Source organism: Neomonachus schauinslandi, chromosome 3 (genome assembly GCF_002201575.2).
Source record: "Neomonachus schauinslandi chromosome 3, ASM220157v2, whole genome shotgun sequence".
Lineage (NCBI taxonomy): Eukaryota > Metazoa > Chordata > Mammalia > Carnivora > Phocidae > Neomonachus > Neomonachus schauinslandi.
Window position 1 is genome coordinate 140,537,819 of NC_058405.1, and position 21,769 is coordinate 140,559,587.

Genomic DNA, 21,769 nt, shown 5'->3' on the forward strand with positions numbered 1-21,769 from the left:
TAAATAATATAGCTTTGTATCTGTTTAAAAGACTAACATACCCTTAGCTTCATCAAAACACTTGTTAAAAAAATTACACATACCTATTTTGTTCAAGATGTAATATGAAACTTGAAATAATTCTTATTTTATAAAAAGGGTGACTCCTAAAAAAGGTTCATAGCATCTCATTAACAAAGCAAAAATATTACATTGAAATGGTTCATCTGTTTTGGTCTCTAGTTATTAAAAAAAAAAAAAAGCCACTAATAATTCATTATAATAGTTCTATAAACAGTTGGAAACATTATCAGGAAAAAAAATTTTGTCAATGAAAAAAATCACTGATTCAATGAGCATTTGATCATTTTATTAACAAAATATAAGCAAGAATTACATCCCTCTCCCGTGAAACTTTTCAAATAATTTTATGTGGAGGGCCTTGAGATGTATCAATTATAAAACATGTTAAAAAGAAAAAAATTTTAAATGTACAAATACAAACCATTACTTTATACAAGAATTCTCTATAAAGTTCGTTAATGTAAAAAATAATTTGTTTCAACTGAATATAAGGCATGTTCAGTTTCTGTAATTTTGTAGAATCATTTTTTTTGCTTTGTTGGAGACTTTTCTCTTCGCTGGTCCTGATGTTTCTTTGATTCTCTGGATTGTTTAGAGTATCTGCTAGATTTTTCCCATCGCCTTTCGGCACCATTCTGATACCTATCTTCATCACTTCTAGAACCTGAATGTTTTCTATTCTTCTCTCTTGACTTTGATCTATTTTTTCTTATAACATTTTCACTGTCCTTATTTCGGTGTCTGTGCTCATTTTCAGAAAAAGAATTTCTTCTCTCTCCTCTCTTCTTTTTGGGATCACCATGCTTATTTTCCAAATCTGTGTGTGCTTCTTGGTCTCTGTCATTCATGATTCTACTGTAACTATTTCGTTCAGAAGGAACACTTCTGTCTGAAGTGTATTTTGTTATGGGATTTCTCCAATGTGGATCCCTTGAATTTTTATCTTTATGTTTTTCTGACCTTCTTTCTCTTTCAGTCCATGTTTCTTGATGTCTTTGCTCTGGCCTTCTTTCTTCTTGTTTCCTATCATGGGTTTGTTGTTTCCTGATCAATTTATCTACTTCTTTACTTCTGGTGTTCCCTTGTCCCTTCTTTCTTCTATCAGTAGCTGCAGGTGTAAAATGAAGTAGTTAGCTTTTATTTTAATCTTTAATTTCATAATTTAACAATTACATTTATTGATCCATTGTAGGTTTATTAATTCAGACAAACTGGATGCAAAACTAAACTGATTGAATGGAAAGTCTGATGACAGAATATTTTATGAGTAATTTTTAAGAATATACATCATATCACCATTAGTTACCAAAGTACTGTTTTGATCTTTAGACTCAAAGCAGTAAACAGAAACTTTAAATAAACTATAGCAAATGTAAAGTTTTTTATAAAGTGACTAACATTTCCACTTCTAAAAAATACAGTGATCACACATGCCAGCAACATCACTCCCTAAAGGTGGGGGAGTGGGGTGCATGAGTTTGTTTAATAGCACAAATATACATTCTTCAAATAAAAACCTCTTTCTACAAAAACAACAGTTCTGGGGCGCCTGGGTGTCTCAGATGGTTAAGTGTCTGCCTTCGGCTCAGGTCATGATCCCAGGGTCCTGGGATCGAGCCCCGTATTGGGCTCCTTGCTCAGCAGGGAGCCTGCTTCTTCCTCTCCCTCTCTTCCTGCTCATGCTCTCTCTCTCTCTCTGTATCTCTGTGTCTCAAGTGAATAAATAAAAAAATCTTAAAAAAAACCCACAATAGTTCTGCTCTCCAGTGCTATCAGAGAAACAGTATCTGCACCAGGAAGTGAAGCTTGTTAAGACATATAATCATATGCTTTATGAGAACTATGAAGGCTTGATTTCTGAGAAAACTCTTCTGAAATGGCCTAGAACAATTCAATCTCACTGATATAATCACAAATATAAATCTTAATCACAGTGAAATTTTAAGCTATAAAACAAGTTTAATCACTTTATATTTGTGTTATTTCTTTTGGGTACATAAGTCAAAGTTGCTAAGATGACCAAAAGTTCTGTCAAATTCATACATATACAGAAAGAAGAAAATATGGTAGAAAACTGCCTACCTTCGTCCTATCTCCACCTAAATCTCACTGTACCAACCTGTATTTCTTCTGCCAAATGTCTATCCTTGGCACAGTCCATTGGTTTGCCACTAAGGATTTATTTCTCTGGTTCTCAGCTGAGCTGCAGCTACCCAAGCAGAAACCATCTGGCTGTGTGCTAAATCAGCGTCTCTCTGACCCTACTCTACACCACTCTTTTTCTTGTGTCGCTGACACAAAACCCTGAGCCCTACCATAATATGCAACCTCCCCACTCTTTGGTGTTTGCTTTACAATTTTCTAATTTGGGAGCAGTTCATACTGTTTTTATGCTACTTAATATTTTACTAATAAAACTGAAAGCTCTCTACTGAAATTGTATGATGAGGCAAATTAATTCTGAATCGGCAAGATTCCTTATTGCAGCAATTCATGCTGTGTTATCACCTGTTCTCAAAACAGATACCATGAAATAACAAATTCTTTAGAATTAAAAGAGGTGAATATTAAACGAACAATGTTATATATTTTAATTCAAGAATAAGACTTCCTGTGGGCAAATGCAATCTTGCTCTAATAACATAAAATACTGAGAGTCCCACAATTCTGGCTGTCACACAGTATCTAATACTCTTTTAAGTGCAATAAGCCAGAGAACAAGAGTATAAAGATCAACCTTCCAAACTACTTTGTCCTGCCACTAAAATATGCATTAAAAAATAAGAAATGATATGTGTTTTGGACAATTAGACTATCTCTTATTCAGACCAAGATACTATGATGGAAGAAAACAGAGTTGACCCTGGGGAAAATACCACAGACCTTCTCAGAAAATGGCACATTTGAAAAAATCCTTTACTACTGTATTTCCACTTCCGGGGAGGATGAAGAAAGCTGTGGAAGACCAGTGCCCCTGCTGAAAACTACTAGAAATGCCAGATAAAAATTTAAAATCTTCTGCTTAAAGGCACTAAAGATCTTGGAACAACTTGAGATGTTATAAAGAAAGGCAGTGCTCAAAAAAAAAAGGATAGGGGTATGTTGAAAGAACAGAGGGGTCAACTTGCAGGAGCTCTTAATTGCCAAAGCTGAAATAACCTGAACAACAAAATAAATGACAGTAATGGATTTTAACTAATTCAGATAAATATCCATGAGTCCACACTGATGAAATACACAGTTAATAAATAAATGGGGAGGGGGGAGAGGGACAACTTCTTCTTGCAGAAGAAATTCAATTACTAAATGCAGGACAAAAAAGCAAATGGAAAAACCACGTTCAGCAAACACCACAGCAGTTAAGTATTGCAGACAAGATCCAAAGATGGATGCTAAAATTAAAGGGTGAAAGGTAGAGGAGGAAGAGAAGATTTGCATAGTATCAAATTATCTCCCTTATATAAGACATTAATTTACAGAAAAAAGGAGTTTCCATGAAGAAATCGAGCAGATACCACCTTAACTGAGTGATCAAAGTTAATGTCACCAATAAGACATATTAATATTATGAACTCCAAGAGAAGATGCATTAAGAATACATTTCTATGGTATTCTGTCCAAAAATGCATAACCTCATTCTAATCATGTAAAAACATCAGACAGATATCCGTATTGAGGGACATTCTAAAAAATAAGTGACCAGAGGACTTCAAAAGTATCAAAGCCATTAAAACCAAGAAAAGCCTGAGAGGAACTATCACAGGATACAGAGGACTAAGAAGAAACTCAGTTCAATGCAAGTAGGATCCTGGAATAAGAAAAATGACATTAATGGAAAATCTGGTGAAATTCAATTCAAATTCAAGAATTTGTTTAATGCATTGTTCCAATGTTAATTTCCTGGCTTTGATAATTGAACTCTGGTTAGTACAATGCTAACATTAGGAGAAGTTGGGTGAAGGCTATATGGGAATTTTCTGTACTTTCTGCAACTTTAAGTTGAATAAGGGCCAAGATTCAAGGAGGGCAGAACCATAGAGAGGTAAGCTGACATTCTACAGCCACTTTCTCCCTGTGAGCATCTGCTGATTCAGGGCTGCTGCTGAGGGACAGAGAGACCAACAGAGCTCTGGCAGCTGCACAGGCCTGGAGAGACAGAATGGAACTGAACTAGCTATTTGCAATACATACATGTCACAAAAGATACATATCCAGAAAACCTAAAGAACTCCTACACATTTATAGAAGAGACAACTTCATAAAACAAAAAAAGGGGGGGGTAGCAAAAGACTTGAATAGCCACTTAACAAAAGGAAAAATACCCAAATGGCCAATAAGAATATAAAACAGTGCTCAACTTCATTAGTGATCAAGAAAATACAAATTAAACCACAATGCAATACCATTACACATCTACCAGAATGGTTAAAACGAAGAAGATAGCCAACTGAAGTGCTGTGAGGATGGGAGCTACTGGAACTCTCAAACATGGCTGATGGGGGTATAAACTGAAATAACCACTTGCAAAACTGGCAGTTATCTACTAAAGCTAAATACGCACACAATCTACAACCCAGTGATTCCCAGTGATTCTCCAAGTACACACCCAACTGAAATGCACATATGTACATATACATATATCTACCAAGTATGAATAAGAGTATTCACGGGAATACTATTTATAAATCTAAATTGCTGCTGAGTAAAAGGGATGTTAAATAGACTGTAGCATATTCATATAGTGGAAAACTATACAGCAATAAGATTGAATGAACTATAACTAAATGCAGTATTACAGGTGAATCTCACAAAAGTAATTGTGAAAGATAAGCCAGACATAAAGGAGTTCATAAAACATAGTTATAAAGTTAAAAGCAGGCACAATGAATTACGTAATTACAAATGAGAGCAGAAGCTGCCCTGAGGCAGTGGATGGGAGGAGTGGCAGTAGCTGGTAACTCTGGTTATGGGTAGCTAGCACATGGATGTGTTCTCTTCATGAACATTTACACTTAGGAAGTACGCACTGAATGCATGGCGCATGTCAATAACATAAACCCTCACTAAAGTAAAAAACTAAAATTTCTTTAAAATATAAACACCAGGAAAGCTATAAACTGGATTATAGGCATTATGAATGAACGGTATTTCAGTCATCACTCAAATAAGTATTTGCCAATGAAACATCTTCATTTCTATGAAGGGGATGCCAATAGGTGATCTCAGCATTATAAATGATGCAATTCACTACAGACTCCAGCAGTGATAGATGATCATTTATATTATTAATCGTGGCTTTTAAACAACTGAATCTATAATAATTAAGCAATCAAATTATTTTGTTCCCTTGCTGTAAACATCACCAGCAATATACTTGTTAGAGAAGAGCCCAATCAATTATAAATGACTTTCCATACCTGAGGCAGAACTCTGACTACTGCTGGATGAAGAATCGCTCTCTTCACTGGAAGACTCTGAACTGCTGTCACTGCTGTCCGAATCAGAGGCGGAGGAGTCAGACTCTGAAGAGGAGGATGCAGAAGAGGAAGAGGAGGGGGAGGATTTATTTGGCTCAACATCTGGTTTCTGTGCCACAATGACCTTTGGTGTATTTTTGAGATGCTCACGCAATTCATCCCTAATTAAAGATATAATCTCTGTTAGTTTCTGCTTCTAAGGCAACTGTGAGATAATTTTATAAGATGAAAATAAAATTCTGAAAATTATCCTTACGTTAAACCTCCAAGACCTATAGAAGTAAAGAAGTTGATGGCAAACCGAGTGTTTCTTGGATTATCTCGGGGTAATAACCCTTCAAAAAATGGCTGTAGGGTTCTAAAACAAGAAAAAATATGAACAAAAGAGAACACATTGCTTAAAGATAAAAAGGCAGTATGCAGTCATTTTTCAGATTTTCTATGTATTATTAAATTACTAAATGAAATACAATTAAGTAAGTGATTTATATCATTTATTAGACTACATGCTATCTAAATGAAATGAGTAGGGTCAAGTCATAATTTACTAAAGTTACAACAGAGGTTTTTTAAGAAAAGATTGATTTATTTATTTATTTGCGAGAGAGCTTGCGCATGTGTGTGCGTGGGGGGGTGGGGCCTGAGGGAGAGAGGGAGAGAGAATCTCAGGCACACTCCCCATGGAGTGTAAGGCTCAACACCAGGCTCGATCTCACAACCCTGAGATCATGACCTGAACGGAAACCATGAGTCGGATGCTTAACTGACTGAGCCACCCAGGCACCCACAGAAGTTTTTAAAAACTTTTTTATACATCACACATACACACATATTGTAGACTATATATAATCATACACACACGCATATATATGTAGTATGTGAATGTATATAATAAAGTTGTGCATACATACATGCACACACAGTACTGTGCATGGCACTGGGGGATGGGGAAAAGTAGTCAACAAAAGAGTGAAATCATGGATGAAGCCTGCATATAATTATTATTTCTAGGAAGGGGAACAAAAAACAACATTAACAATATAAGGTGGTTTGGACATGTTGTTCTGAGTACCAATTTGAATGACTAACCAGCAGAGTCAGGACAAACTGTTACATAGAAAAAGGTGACATATAAGGAGAATAATTAAGAGTTTTGCTGGATAGACCAAGAGAGGGGATTTCTAGCTCTGGAAATGGAGGTAAGGAAGCATGAATGAGTTGAGCAATGTTGGTGCAGGCTGTGGAGAGGGAGGAGATAAACCTGGTGAAGTAGACAGGGACCAATAAGTTAGTCTATGAAGCTAAAGGGAGCAGATGGACTAGCCCAGAGAATGGAAACTGTGGCAAAGAGGAGAGGTAGGCTGAAGAGTAGAGATCATGAAGAGTGAGGCAGAATGAGAAGAAAGTGAGGAGCCACAGTGAGCAAGTGGTCAACTGTGTAAGTAAGGCTGGGAAGTCCAGGGGCATGAGGACTGAGAAAAAGTACTTGACTTGGCAGGTAGTCACTAAGAAATCTGAAAGGATGATTCAGCAGTGTGAATACAGTAGAAGTCAATGTGAGTGGCAATGGGTAATCTGAATAAACAGGAAATAAGAAAGCTGAGATAGGGATTACACAATAGTCCTGGAACAAGGCTCTCATTCAGTATAATAATTTGAACAATTACATGACTGGGTCATCTAAATATATTTACAATTATCCATTGATAACAAAGATTAATTAATTTTCTAAGGTTCAAAATTAGGGTTAAAAATGAAAATAAAACTGTAAGTAGTACTCATTATTGGAAAACTCCAGTGAACATACAAAAGAATTTTGTGTGTTCTAACTAAATTAAAAGAGGCATTGATTCTGTGTTTTCTCTACTGCAACTAAAATCCAACATTAAAAACTGCATGTTGTCCTGCGCCGCAGAACATGAGATTCAGAGTTGTAATTAGTGGATGAAGAAAGTCCTAGAGGTTTAACTACTATAGTTTTTACAACCAAGTGTGGACTTATGTTGCTACAATGGAAGAAAATTCCTGAGGACAGTAAGAATAAAAAGTGCATAATGATAAACTTACTCATCCTTTAATCTTGCATTAAGTTTAGGAAGACCCATATATTCACAAAGTTCTTGAAAAAATATTTTAACAAAAATTCTACTGGATGATGTAGTGGTTTCTTCACTTAGCTTTATACATTCAAGAACCTGAAAATTAAAATTAAAAGATAATTTTATTTTGTTCAAAAGACAAAATGACCAACATTTATAACTCTAAGCGTCTCTAAAGAATTATCCGTGAATATCTTTCTTTGTCCTGATAAGTATTACTTCTTGGCAAAGTTTAAGACTACCTCTCTATGCTAATTTTCGTAATGCTAAGATACTACAGAAATAGAGTTCATTCTTTCTTGAGTAATGTGCTTTTTATAGCAGAGATATATTCTACTGTGAGTATATAATGCTGAAGCAAAGATTACTAGCTCCTAAAACTCACTCATCAAAATGTGGATATATATAAGGGTTTGGGGCAAAATGCCACTTAGAGCATTAGGCTATAGTTTTGTGTACTACATATACAATAAGGGTAAAGACAGGAAGAGTGATGGCTTGTTCTGAATACTAAGATTGAGGCTTAAAAACTGAAGCCATAGAGAGATGTTTTAGGACAAATAAAACTAAAAGTAACTTCCAGTCTTTATGAGTTCTGTGTTCCAGGAACCCATCTGCTTCAATTGGTTAATTGGTTAAAAGCTTGATTTCATTTTCATTCCCAGAGGGAGAAAAAGAAGTAAAAATATTATTATAATCAGGCTCCTAGGTCAGCTTACAAAATGCCTATTAATGCAGCTAGACATACTTAGTACTTACAATATTACAACAATCTAATGTTTATGAGGTCACTTTGCTGCCTCATTCTACCATTAGGTTGTGGTATTCTACAATGTGATCCTCTTCTTTCTTTCCTCTTGGATGTAATTTCTTTCTTTCAACTTCACTTTTCTTATAACGTATCACTTGTTATTTCGTATTGGCGCTATGGACATATCTTACCTTATGTATTTCTTATATGGTATGCTTCTTGAAAGCAGAGATCATATATAATTCACTTTGGATGCCCAGTATCTCTCTCAAGTGACTGGGCACATAGCTGGTAACTAAATGAATGGTTGTTGGATGAACAGCAGTTGTACAATAAATGCTGGCTTCATGAATGCATTTCAAATTCCAATCCAGTGTACATCTGTGTATCAAGGATATCTTATCTTGTTCTAAAGAACTGACTACATGATGCATGGACCACCAAGCTATTGATGTATGTGGGTATGAGTGTGTATTCACATGTGCACACCTAGAGAAGATGAAAATCTCTATTTTCCCTGAAAACACCATTAGCCATCACTATTAAAAAGGACTGTGATGTTTGGACTGTTAAAATCACCTAGGATGGTATTTCTTATACTCATGTTATTTACTTAGCTTCTCGATCCCATGTTATATGAATATAACCTCAAAGATAGCCATTACAGTAAAAGTTTGCTAAACATTTCATTTTAAAAGTACATTTCCTACATAGGAAAAGTATGGTTATATTATACTTAATACTCTATTCGAGAATAACAGGATTAGGAAGGAAGTATAAATATCAACCCATCTACTTACACTCCATGGAAGTGAATCAGTATATAAAAGGTGAGCAAACATCTTAGCAACATTTCTCAATTTGTTTGTTTCCAAGCGATGGATGGTATCATATTGTTCTTTGAATATACTTTCAAAGGATTCCATGTATTCTTTTTTTAGCATGCAAAATCGCTAATAAAAAAAAAATTGAATGTCAGTACCACTAAAAATTGACTCTCAATACCATTATGAGCATATCAGATCCTTCTAAATTTACTGAATCAAAAATTAGTAAATATTTTATATATTATATCACTCAATCTTTTTGTGCTATATGATGGAATGCTTAAAAAAGAAGGTAATATATATCATCCCTATTTACCTGCGGTTTATATGCTAAAACAAAATTATACAAGTAGCTTATCATAGACACATACATTTGCATACTATGTAAATATATTTCTCTGTGGGTAGAGTTTAGATTTAAAAACTTATTTTAGCTCATGCTCTATTTGTGCTGCCTGAACATGTACTTGACTTCAGAAACTGCTTTGAGATTTTGAAAAGGCAACATTTAATTGTCCTCTTTGGGAAATTGTTACAAAGCATATAGAATTTCAAAAAGTTCTGGAAGAGTCACATGCAATGTTAAGGCACTACAAAATGAAGTAGGAAAGGAGGAAACTACAGAGGATGGGAAACCTGAGGAAGGGAAGAGCAACGAGCTTTTAGCAAAGATTTGCTCTTGTATTAGACAAGACCACAAAGCAGACACATTAATTCACAATATTCATGTTAAGGATTCCCTTAGTGATTCTATTACATTCCAACAAGAAAAATGAGGCTAGAACTCACCCCAGCTAATAAGCCAAAAAATTTCTCATATGTCCTTTGTTGGGCACAACAGTCAAGTATCATGTTGCAGAGTTCTTTCTATTTGGAAAAAAAAACTGCATTAATAATTCAGAACAGAATGAATCCATGCTATATGATAATTTATCAATATGACAGAGACAGCCTGAATTTTAAATAAGGTTTTAAATATACAAAACTTCCAAAGCTTTGTGAGCTTGTTATTAAGACAAAATTAAAAAATTCAATCTATGTCAAGCCTATAGTTTTTTAAAGCCTTCAGCTTAGCTGACAGTTTCCATAGTCATCCATGCTAATTAGATTACAAAATTCTAAATTCATATTAAGTATGAACCACTTCAAGAAAATCTACTATATGAAACAGATACACCATGAAGAGACTGAATAGACTGTATTCTAAAAAGTTTCTACACAAAATCTTTAAAAATATAGATCATCAATACACCACCTAACAATTCAGTTATATACCTTTAAACTCAATTATTAAGGAATATATTTAATTAGTATGGAAAAGGTAGAACATGAGTCTTCATAGAAGCATAAATAAGCACAGCTACAACATTAACTTAAATGACACTCTGGTTAATAAAGAAAAAATACTTTTACAAGAACAAAGAAAAAAACACCTCTGTGGCTGGATTTCCCAGCCTCAAAATAAATGTTACGCATATACATCTATCTATTGATAAATCTATACAAATAGATCAAATCATTCCATAACTGCTGGAGTAATATATTGTCTAATCAGCTATTTATGTGCCTTGAAAACTCCTGTGTAAAATTCTGTTGAACTAATAAATGCAAGAGTAAATCCAGGACCAGGAAATACTATCATCACAAATGATTTATAATTTTAAAATACTGTAATGAAATATGTATTGATTATATCAATTTCATAGACAAAGAAACTCAGGAAACATGGACAAATCAATGGAGACAAAATGAAAAAAGGCCTAAATTCATTCTCTGACCACCGCTGTAGAACTGACTAAATATCTTTTTCTACAAAACATTTACCAAAAAGTTAAAGATTATTTTTTCCAAATATAGTAACTGCAATGTATTTGTGTTCTATAAACAGAAAATATAATATAATGCATAATATATAAAAATGTATTTATTATATAAAATATAATATATGCCCTTTCAGTTCATTTTTACTTCTATTTAATTTTACCTTTATATTTTCAATTAGCAATTTTGACATTTTGTCATATTTAACAATGTGAGATGCAACCTAAGTAAATATTGTAAATATTGTTAAAACTTAGGTCTATCTATATTTACTGCATATATCTATGCGCAAGAGGGAGGAAAAGGGTCCCAAAGAAGCACAGAACAGATACTCTAGAACTGTGCTGTCTAGCATGGTAACCCCTAGCTAATTAGTTAAATAACATTACATAAAATTAAAATTTTTGTTCTTTGGTCATACCAGCCACATTTTCAGTACTCAAAAGCCACATGTGACTAATGGCTACTATACTAGACAGCATGGAATACAAATATTTTCATCACTGCAGAAAGTTCTATTGGTTGCGCTGTTCTGGAAGTTGATAATCTACTTATAAAACAATCTACTCAAAAAGCCTTACTTAATTCACAATATTAAGTTGTTTCTAGATGTCGTTACATTGCTAAATTATTTTTTTATGATTAGTCACAAGTCACCTCAATTAAAAAAATGCTTATTAATGTGTAAGTTCTGGAAAAATGTACTTTGTCAAAATTTAATATAGTACTAAAAAGTTAAAATGAGGTTTTTCTGAATTCTGCCATATTGTGTTAATTTGATATATTAAAATGCATTTTCAACTCTTTCTACTAACATTGTATTTTACAACATAACAGTTAATCAGGTTTTAAACAACATAACATGGTAATATGCTGACAGCATTGCTAATAAAGCCAGTGCTACTTATAAAACAAATCACTTTCTTCCCTAGACTAAATGCAATTATAAGAGTTATTCCCTGTGGCCTATAATAATTAAATATTTTAACATTTTAATTAAATATTATAGCCATTTTAGGAGGGTCTTTTGAGTGCATGAAAATAGATGCACTAAGACATTCTTCCAACTATCAAAATATGTTGAGGTTAGTTCTAGAACAACTATCCTCTGGATTAATATTAATAAAAGTTATAATGACTTAATTATACTCCTCAAATAATGTGACAAGATCATATAGTAATTTCAGTTTCAATTATAATTTTAAAGGTTAATTCACTAATTTATTTCCTTTCAAAAGTGAACACATCAAGTGCACCCAGGGTACAAATAGGTACACTGTTTCTAATATACCAGCAAACAAACTTTAAGAGGGAAAAAAACTTTCATTTCTTCTCAAAATTACATACCATGGCATTTCAAGAAGAAATCCATAATCTAGAAAAAGTCTGGTAAACTTTTTCAATCGAAGGCCAGATAGTAAATATTTTAGGCTTTAGAGGCTGTAAGATGTCTGTCGCAACCAGTCAATTCTGCTGCCATAAGGTGAAAACAGCTATACACAATACACCAACCAATGGGCATGGCTGTATTCCAATAAAATTTTAATTAGAAAAATGGGTAGTGGGCCTGGGCCACAGTCTGCCAATCCCCGTAACAGATCATATTTAAAGCCTTAAAACAAAGCACTTACACCTAATAGTAACAGCTCAGATAGTCAAGATCTTTTAGAAATAGAAACAGCCTAGAGTTGATCTATTCACTGTGGCATCTGTGCTGGGTCTACCATGTGTAAACCAGGGTGTGAAAAACAAAACCCCAAAAGCCTTGGCTCAGGTTCCAAGGATTTAAAATGTAGATGGGCAGGGAGCAATGTAGATAAGAATGCAACTATAAAAAACACCCAAGACAATCTACTCAATCCAGTCTTTATTATTTTTGTCATTAGGGTTCTATGATACTTTGAACAGTGAAGTATATACTAAGTTATAAGATTATGAGTCCCCTGGACTAAGAGGGAGCTAATATGTACTGGATTACTGAATCCCTGATACCCTGTAGAGAGTCTGATATGTAGTATATGCTGAATACATTTTGTTGAATGAATGAATGAAAAAAAAAAAAGCCAGATTCTTCTATATCCAATTAAAACAATGTAACAACATGTATGGTGATCATTACAATTTCTACCACAAAAGAATGTTTTAGTGCATTAAGTAGATGGAGTAGGCAATTCATTAAGGAACAAATTTCCTATTGTATTTTAAGCCACCATTTGATTTATAGGCAACCACTCAGAAATTCATGTAAAGTGCAGTGGTTCAGAGACTTCCTCCTTTTCCCACATCCCATTTGAGCAGTCCATTTAATTCATTGCAATGAGTAGCATTTATGAGGCACCCCAGAACTAAGTTTTAAGTTATTTCAAAATTTTAGAATAGCTACATTAAAAAATGAATATTCAATACTGAGTTATTTCAATTCATAAAGCCTATATTAACTGTCTTAAACATTTTTATAACCAATATTATTTCCTAATAGAAGAAAAAAATATTAACTTACTGTTTGGCTCTCAGGGAACTCCATTTTCAGCAATTTGTGAGCACATTCTTCAAAATCTAAACTGTAGAGATAAAATAAGTTAAAAACTTGCAGCATTGTTAAACTATAGCACTCTTTTATAAACAAGGATCTCACTTTAATAATTGTTTAAAATAACTTTTTTTTAAAATTTTTAAAAAGATTTTATTTATTTATTTGAGAGAGAGACTGAGAGAGAGAGAGCATGAGAGGGGGGAGGGTCGGGAGGGTCAGAGGGAGAAGCAGACTCCCTGCCGAGCAGGGAGCCCCTTGCGGGACTCAATCCAGGGATTCCAGGATCATGACCTGAGCCGAAGGCAGTCGCTTAACCAACTGAGCCACCCAGGCGCCCTGTTTAAAATAACTTTTTTATTGTAACTTCACAGTACTGTATCATGTATATAGGAAAGAAATAGCTCTTAATTCTACAAAGAATGAAGTATTGAGATGTACTACAACATGGATGAACTCTGATTTATGTGAAGTGAAAAAGTCAGATATAAAAGACCACATACAGTTTGATTCCATTTATATAAGCTGTCCAGAATGGGCAAATATATAGACAGAAAGTAGACAAATTTTTATGACATTGCTAAATATTTCCACTTATCTCTGACCCAAGTCAGTAAGAGGTAAAAGATGCCCCAGAGCCCAGCATGACATCTAGTGCTTAATCATCACATTTATAAGTTATCATGACTCATACCCAACCACAGTGCTTCTACATTTTCAAAAACTAAGTATAAAAATAGTAAATAACCAAAATCACTTACAAGGAAAAATAATTTGCTTTTATACAACATTCATGTAAGTTTCATTAAAAATATTTCCAATATACTTAAGAAAATTATCAAATTTAATGTGAGCTCAATACAGGAATAATACTAATATATTTGTACTTTTTGTAGAATGTTCAAACCTTCATTCTTTTGATAAAAGCAGTATAAAATAATCAACCACTGAAATAGAATGACTATGAATTTAGTTTTATAGTTCATCTGATTCCTCAGCTTCTGATACTTACTGAGTTTCATAAGCACAATAGAGTAGTAACTCAGAATGGTACAATGTAATGGAATTAAAAAAAACAAACTAAAATGAAGAAAGAAATATATCAGAAAGAGCTTTTGCAACAGGTAATATTAAACAATATCTGGCACTAAGATTAAAATATTAAACTGTAGTTGATAAACTTCAACAATATAGCAATATTACCAAAAAGTATTTTGAAAGATGGTGACATTTTCTTTTCTAGTTTTAATTTTTTTTAAAAAACACAATTAGTATGCAGGAAAAAACCCTGCAATTTCTGAAAAATAAGTCAATCAATTAATAAAAATATTTTATAACTTTCAGTTTATCTAGTAAGTACCATTGAGAAAGTTAGCTGTATGATAGTCTATTTTCCTTGTTCTTATTTTAAAAGTATTTGGTAACTTCCTATACCAAGATTGTTTTGAAGTTGTACTAAATGTAAATATTAAATGAATTAAATTTGCTTGTTGTTTCAGTTATCTTAGGTTGCTAAATCAAATGAATTTCAGGTTTAACACAAATAAATAGCGACTGAGGGAAGGGTAAAGAAAAATGATTTTACATGATGCTAGTTTCACAGCTGTGTTTACACATGGTTTTGTTGATGTTTCCAATCTAAGAAATTTTGGTGGGAAAACGATAAACCCACCTCCCTCTGATGCTACAGCTTCAATAATGCAAAGTCAGAGTGGAACATCATTTGAAAGCAAGAACAAACAGGAATGTTTACTTTTTAGTAACAAAACCAACTGTATAATTTTATGTTTTGTGTAAATGAGAGAGGGTCATTTAGGAGCCAGGATAGTAAGAAGGTAAGAGTACAGGTGAGATGAGTCAACAAGTCTAAAAGGAAAGAAATTAAAAAAATAAAATCACCACACAGTTCAGTTGTCGCCCTTTTATTTGCAAGATTTCCAAAAGCAAAGTGTATAAAGTGCCCTCACTGCCATCTGACTTGATGATTATATTCCATTCTTGATTTATATTATACTTGGTACAGATTGGTATACTGTAAACATAAGACTTTCGAAAAACATAAAAAACTGGAAAACACAGACACAAAAAAATCTGTAATCCAATCTCCTCTCAAGACTACCACTGTTGATATGTTAATGTATCACTTTTAGAATCTGTCTACCTATTTAAACAGTTAATACTACTGGTATAGTACTATAGTGTCTATGCAGTTTTTGCCCCATTTCACATTAAGTCAGACCACTTGCCCACATCAGTAACAATTCCCCACATTAGCCTAACTTTCAATGGTGGCATAAACTGGACATTTGATTATTTGTATTGGACAAGATGGTCTTTTTTTCTTTGTACTGAACAATTCTATATATAATTCTGTCAATTTCTATTTCTTTAAGAAGTATAATGAAAAAGAATGGTCAAATGGCATGGACATTAAGTCCCTGATTCATGTTACTAAAAGGCTTTCCATAAAGAGCTTATCAATTTAAATTAATTACCGCCAATAATGTTTACCTGTATCTCAGTAAAATCATTAATACTGAGTACTGCTGCTTTGAAAAAAAAATTAAAGTAAATCACTTCAGCTGTTTTAATGACCAATAATAGCACTTACTAGTCTAGAGTGATATTTGTTCAATAACTTTATAATTCAGGATCCCATTACATGACTCCCTCAACCATGTCCTTTAAACATCTGTCTTTGTGGTTCTTTCTAAAATATGTATGAGATTTTAAGTATAGTAAACTCTGTCATATATAAATTATTTTTACTAGACATTCAGGGGCTCAGAAGTCTTAACAAATACCAACACATAAAACAGTACTGCTGTTACTAGAGTTGGTACTACTTGGTAATCATGATTGTCACCTGTCTGATGCTTTCATTTTTCAAACCTTTTGTGTGGTTCAAGGATTATCAAGGTTTGGTAAACTAAAAAAACAGTTTCCTTTATTTTTTTAAAGATTTTATTTATTTATTTGAGACAGAGAGAATGAGAGAGAGAGAGAGAGCACATGAGAGGGGGGAGGGTCCGAGGGAGAAGCAGGCTCTCTGCCGAGCAGGGAGCCTGATGCGGGACTCGATCCCGGGACTCCAGGATCATGACCTGAGCCGAAGGCAGTCGCTTAACCAACTGAGCCACCCAGGCACCCAAAAAACAGTTTCCTTTAAATAGTTATCCAAACAGCTCCACTGCAACTCTTCAAAGTTAACAGCAATATTAAAACAGTGAATCTGCTGTTTACAACAGATTACTGTTGAATTTCTAGAAAAGGAAAATGAAAGGTCAAACTAAGAAGTTTTACCTAAAACAAAAACTTCTCATGTTTCACTTTAAGTTTGTATGAAAAAATAGTTAATAGATTTTTCTTTCATGCGAAAGGCAAAGAAATAGGTAAGGATAAACCAAAAATATTTCTAGCCAATGTTTTGTTTTTTAACATTTCCCTTTCTGAAGATGAATCTAAGCCAAAAAGTTTTCAGACAGAATAAAAACAGGATGACTCCTACGTATGAATCATTTTTGCTATTACATCATACTAAATGGAAATATACAAAACCTAGTAAGAAAACGAAACTGAGAAAACATTCCTCCTCCAGTGCAAAATGTAAACACTGTGCCCATTAAATCAATAGGCTGATTCGCATAAAAAACAACAGATGTACTAAGCATTTAATATTTCATTTATTTCTCTTCCAAACCAAACTCACAGCCTTCAAAGGGAATAGGATATTCACATGACATCATAGTAGTTCTTACTTAACATTACTTCAAAGGGTCCTCAAAACCTTCCTATTTCCATTTATATTCATTTCCATTTGCACACACAAAAAAATCAGTGTCCAAAAGTTATCATAAAAGTACTTCTATGCTTAGAATCAGAATTAGAAACCAAATTAAAAAAATATTAAATTTCCACTATAATTATATACTGTGCCAGCTCTATAACACAGAGTTGTCTTCAGGTTTTTATTAGTGATATTTAACTATAAGGAATGACACAGTTAAAAAAAACCCATTTAATTATGTAACACAATTAGACCTTCCAAATAAAGATAATTTTCTCCTGAAGCAAAGAACCAACAGCAGGGATCTATGAAGTTGGGCAGGTAGTTTGAGAATCCCTGAAATGGTATCTAGTTTTCCGTCATCAGATTCTAAAAATCCCATCTTCTTGTCCATCCCCTATGCAAAATAAGGATCAACTGAACTACAGCATCTTACCTTGACTGAATAGCAAGATAAATTGTACGACGAAATGAGACTAGATTAATTTCTGTTTTGTCATGAATAGTCACTTTTTGTCCTGAAAGAAATTAAACATAATAAAATTATGAGACTACAAAAATAAATGTGAAGGACTGAAGATGTATCTCTAGATAATAATTTTTCATAAATATTTAGAATCTATGAGTTTAACAATAATGCTCTTTTCTACAGTGTAAAATAGTATTTGCAGAGCTCAAAGTAACCATTTCCAGTCTTCTGCCATATCTTAGAGTATTTTAATAACTTTTGTCAGTTCAAAGAAGTCCAGAATCATGCCAGAAATATTTTTGTTTCTGTGTTGCCTGCTCATTTAGACATTATAAAAGGCAGCACTCATGCTGTTGTTTGGTAAAATACTATTTCCAGAATTATAAACAGTATCTTGATAATCTGGAAGGACTGTAAATTATGGATAGAAAATCAGTTTCAGAGAACACTGGGTCATCATGGCAGACTGGATGGGTCCAATATAAACATGTGTATTTGTCAAAATTTTCTCTTATCTAATGCAGGACAACTTCCCCTATAAATATTTAGTAGTTCTTATTTGAACTGTATTTTCACATAAAACAAAGAAATTCTAAAGTTAAATATAGTACATAGTCAGGAAATGTTTTAAGTAAGAAAGACACTGGAAAAAAAATTTGAATTTATTTTTATAAAATATGTTGTAGAAGAATAATTACACTTTAGGACAGAACTAAAGTAGATTATGTCTTAAAAGGGAAAGATATACTCTTAATATTTTCAAATATGCAATATAAGTAAATAATGACCAGTCTTACGTATGTTTTGACATTTTAACTAAGACTTAAATAAAATAAAGTTCTGAGCTTATTTTTCTGTGAAATAAAGTAATCAAAGCTGAAGAAGAACATTATGCCTGATTTGTGCAAACACAGCTTTTGGCCTCCCCACTCTATGTTGCCAAAATGAATAGCAAATACCTAGCCACATTCATTTGTCACATTCATGTCGGGTTGCAGAAATCACATGCACTCAACACGAATGCATCTTTTTCATGGGTTATACTCAAAGGCATAAAATGTCAAATTGAAATTATGCTGATTATCATTAAAAAATGATTTCCTTCTTTAACACTTTTAGAGCACGGTTCTTCAACCTTAGCAATACTGGTATTTTGGGCTAGATAATACTCTGTTGTGGTGGGGGCAGTCTTGTGACTTGTAGGATGTTTAACAGCATCCCCAGCCTTCACCCACTAGATGCCAGTAGCAGCCCCCAGCCCTCCACAGATTGGGAACCACTATTTTAGAGGATTACATTAGAATTAATTTAATTTCAGAGTATTTTACAGTATTACTTGAATGAGCTAACTTTTACCTTCTTCATCTTCTTCTCCCTCTTCATCCTCTTCTTCCTCTTCCTCTTCACTACTTCCAGCATCTTGGTCTGTGTTTGAGTCACTATCTCCCTCATCAAGAATTTCTATCAGAACAAAGTATGGGAAAATATTAATGAGCAAGTGATACACATGAATCTCATTCTGAGAAGATAATTCTCAGTTTGCCAAAATCCATAGTGGCTACAGTTTATCACCAACGAAGTGAGCACAGGGGTCTCGTTATTGCCTAGGTGGTCAGAGAGCCATACATATCATTCTTCTGCCAAGTAGAAAATGGTCATAAAATAAGGAAGGGATGAGAAGAACAACAACAAAAAAAGTAGATGAAGGTTTTCCAAAAGAGCAAGAGCACCAGAAAAACAAATTATGAATGGAAACTAGTATACTGGAGTCAAAATATTATTAGTTCAGCATCAGAAAGGATACAGTCTATTATACAAAGCTAAGGCTAGATATAGAAAATAAGAATTTAGGCTGTGAAAGACAAAGAAGGGAGAAAAAATAATTGCATAATTTAGTGTTTACTTTAAATAAACAGTAATGAGATTTTTATTCTAACGTATACCTATTGAATACAACATTACAATTAATCTCAAGACTTTTCACATGTAAACAGAAACAGAAGTTTAAAAGCCTTTTAAAAAATTGGTAAGATGAACACTTCACTGGAAAATCACTTCTTAAAATACAACTTACATCTAGAACTGTATGAAACCAGCAATGTAAATAAGAGACTACATAAAGCTAGTCATCATATTAATAGTTAACAAGTGAAAAAAAACAAAAGTTATATTTCGCCCAATGGTTTGTGCTCTGTTGATCTGATAAAAGATTTTACAAACCTGGCTAACACTCCACTTTTGCATTTCTTCTAAAATCAGAGTTTTTAAGATAAAGTTTTAGGGGGGCACCTGGGTGGCTCAGTCGTTAAGTGTCTGCCCTCGGCTCAGGTCATGATCCCAGGGTCCTGGGATCAAGCCCTGCATCAGGCTCCCTGCTCAGCAGGAAGCTTGCTTCTCCCTCTCCCACTCCGCCTGTTTGTGTTCCCTCTCTCGCTGTGTCTCTCTGTCAGATAAAATAAAATCTTAAAAAAAAAAAAAAAAGATAAAGTTTTAGGGTGAACTTACTTTTAGGGAAATTCTAATTTCTTATATTTAACTGAGCACTATAAATCAGGAGTCACATATAATATTTAATGCTAGCAGAAAACTTCATACTGTGAAAAATAAACCATTTTATTAAAACGAAGAGTTGTCATTCAGCCCTTAGCTGACAAACAAATCCCAAGAATATCTCTAACAAATGTGACTTCAAGAAATAATGTAAAGTGTCTAGTTTCCTATTACATAATATAGCTTAGACAGACTTTTAAGAGAGGAAACTATTTAGTATTCAATAGTAGGAAGACAGGCACTCCTGCTGTCTTCCCAAATGCTGTAAGACCTAAAACACAAGTGCACCTGGGTCACGCTAAGGTGTTAATTACTAAAGCTGTGCCCACTTCCTGCTGTAGCCATTTTTTTATGCCAGTTCTAGAAGAACATTTTATGAAAGAATGAAGGTCAAATGAATTGTCTGGTCATTTACATCATCCTCTCCTCATCTCTCCACTTGAGAATCTACTTACTGAAATCACTTAGGCAATGACAACTGGATTTCATTAACTGAATGAAGCAGCGGTTTCAAGGTATGATGTAAGTCCCCGGGGGATCAGTGAGACCTGTCAGGTGGTCTGTGAGGTCACAACTATTTTCATAACAACATCCAGACATTACCTGCCTTTCTGCTGTGCTACCATCTACAAGCATCCAAAAGCAATGGGAGTTGAAGCTGCTGCAATCTGAGCACAAATCAAGCACCAAACTGAACCAGCCATCACTTGCTGTTTACTGCCATGTTCTTGGAGGCAGGAAAAGAGCTAGTTTGACCTGAGGATGCCCTTGAGGAAGAAGTAGAAAACTGCTAATTTCACTGAAGCTCAGCCCTAAAGTGTAAGCATATATAATCATCTGAGTAGCAAAACATGAATTCATACATAGTCCTTCTGTTAAAGACAGATGCACAATGGTGATGGTTATCTCAAAGAAAAGCACTTGTGCTACTCTTTGACTTACAAGGTCTATTAGTGATGTTTTCCATTTTTACTTGAAAGAATGGTTGGCAAACTATAGTTGTTAGGAATCTGGCAGACATTTTCTCAAATATAAACAAAGTGAGACTGTCACTTCAACAAAATAATTAACAGTATTTACTACCATGATAAAATAGGGAGTTCTCAAGAGAAAATTAGAACTTTGGAGAACTTGGATCCATTCCTGTGAGGTTGATAGCTTCCCAATACTTAGACTTCTCTGATGAGGTAGGTGGCGATACTAATAAATGTGATTTCTTGATATCATGTTAATGTGTTAATTTAATTTTGATAATGTTGACATGTTAACACTTAGAAGATATGCATAACTGAGTGAACTGATATTTTCTAAATGATCAATGGAATATGTTGCAAAATCCTGCATGGGTAAAAGATCCATTCAAAGTGACAGGCCAATGGATTATGATGTAATAGA

General features: G+C 33.8%; 1 protein-coding gene across 3 annotated transcripts in view; it reads right to left on the reverse strand.

Annotated features, from left to right (window-relative positions):
* Positions 1 to 326: 326 nt before the first annotated feature.
* CWC22 (CWC22 spliceosome associated protein homolog) overlaps positions 327 to 21,769 on the reverse strand; it is a 63,539-nt gene continuing 42,096 nt past the window's right edge. For all 3 annotated transcript variants that reach the window (XM_021702812.1, XM_044913340.1, XM_021702811.1), the window contains exons 12-20: positions 19,181 to 19,285; positions 17,792 to 17,873; positions 13,539 to 13,599; positions 10,007 to 10,084; positions 9,191 to 9,343; positions 7,608 to 7,735; positions 5,797 to 5,898; positions 5,481 to 5,701; positions 327 to 1,171 (exon numbers count right to left, since the gene is read on the reverse strand). In XM_021702812.1, coding sequence (XP_021558487.1) covers positions 585 to 1,171; positions 5,481 to 5,701; positions 5,797 to 5,898; positions 7,608 to 7,735; positions 9,191 to 9,343; positions 10,007 to 10,084; positions 13,539 to 13,599; positions 17,792 to 17,873; positions 19,181 to 19,285 — 1,517 coding nt within the window. In that variant the 3' untranslated portion in view covers positions 327 to 584. The remainder of the gene's footprint in view (positions 1,172 to 5,480; positions 5,702 to 5,796; positions 5,899 to 7,607; positions 7,736 to 9,190; positions 9,344 to 10,006; positions 10,085 to 13,538; positions 13,600 to 17,791; positions 17,874 to 19,180; positions 19,286 to 21,769) is intronic.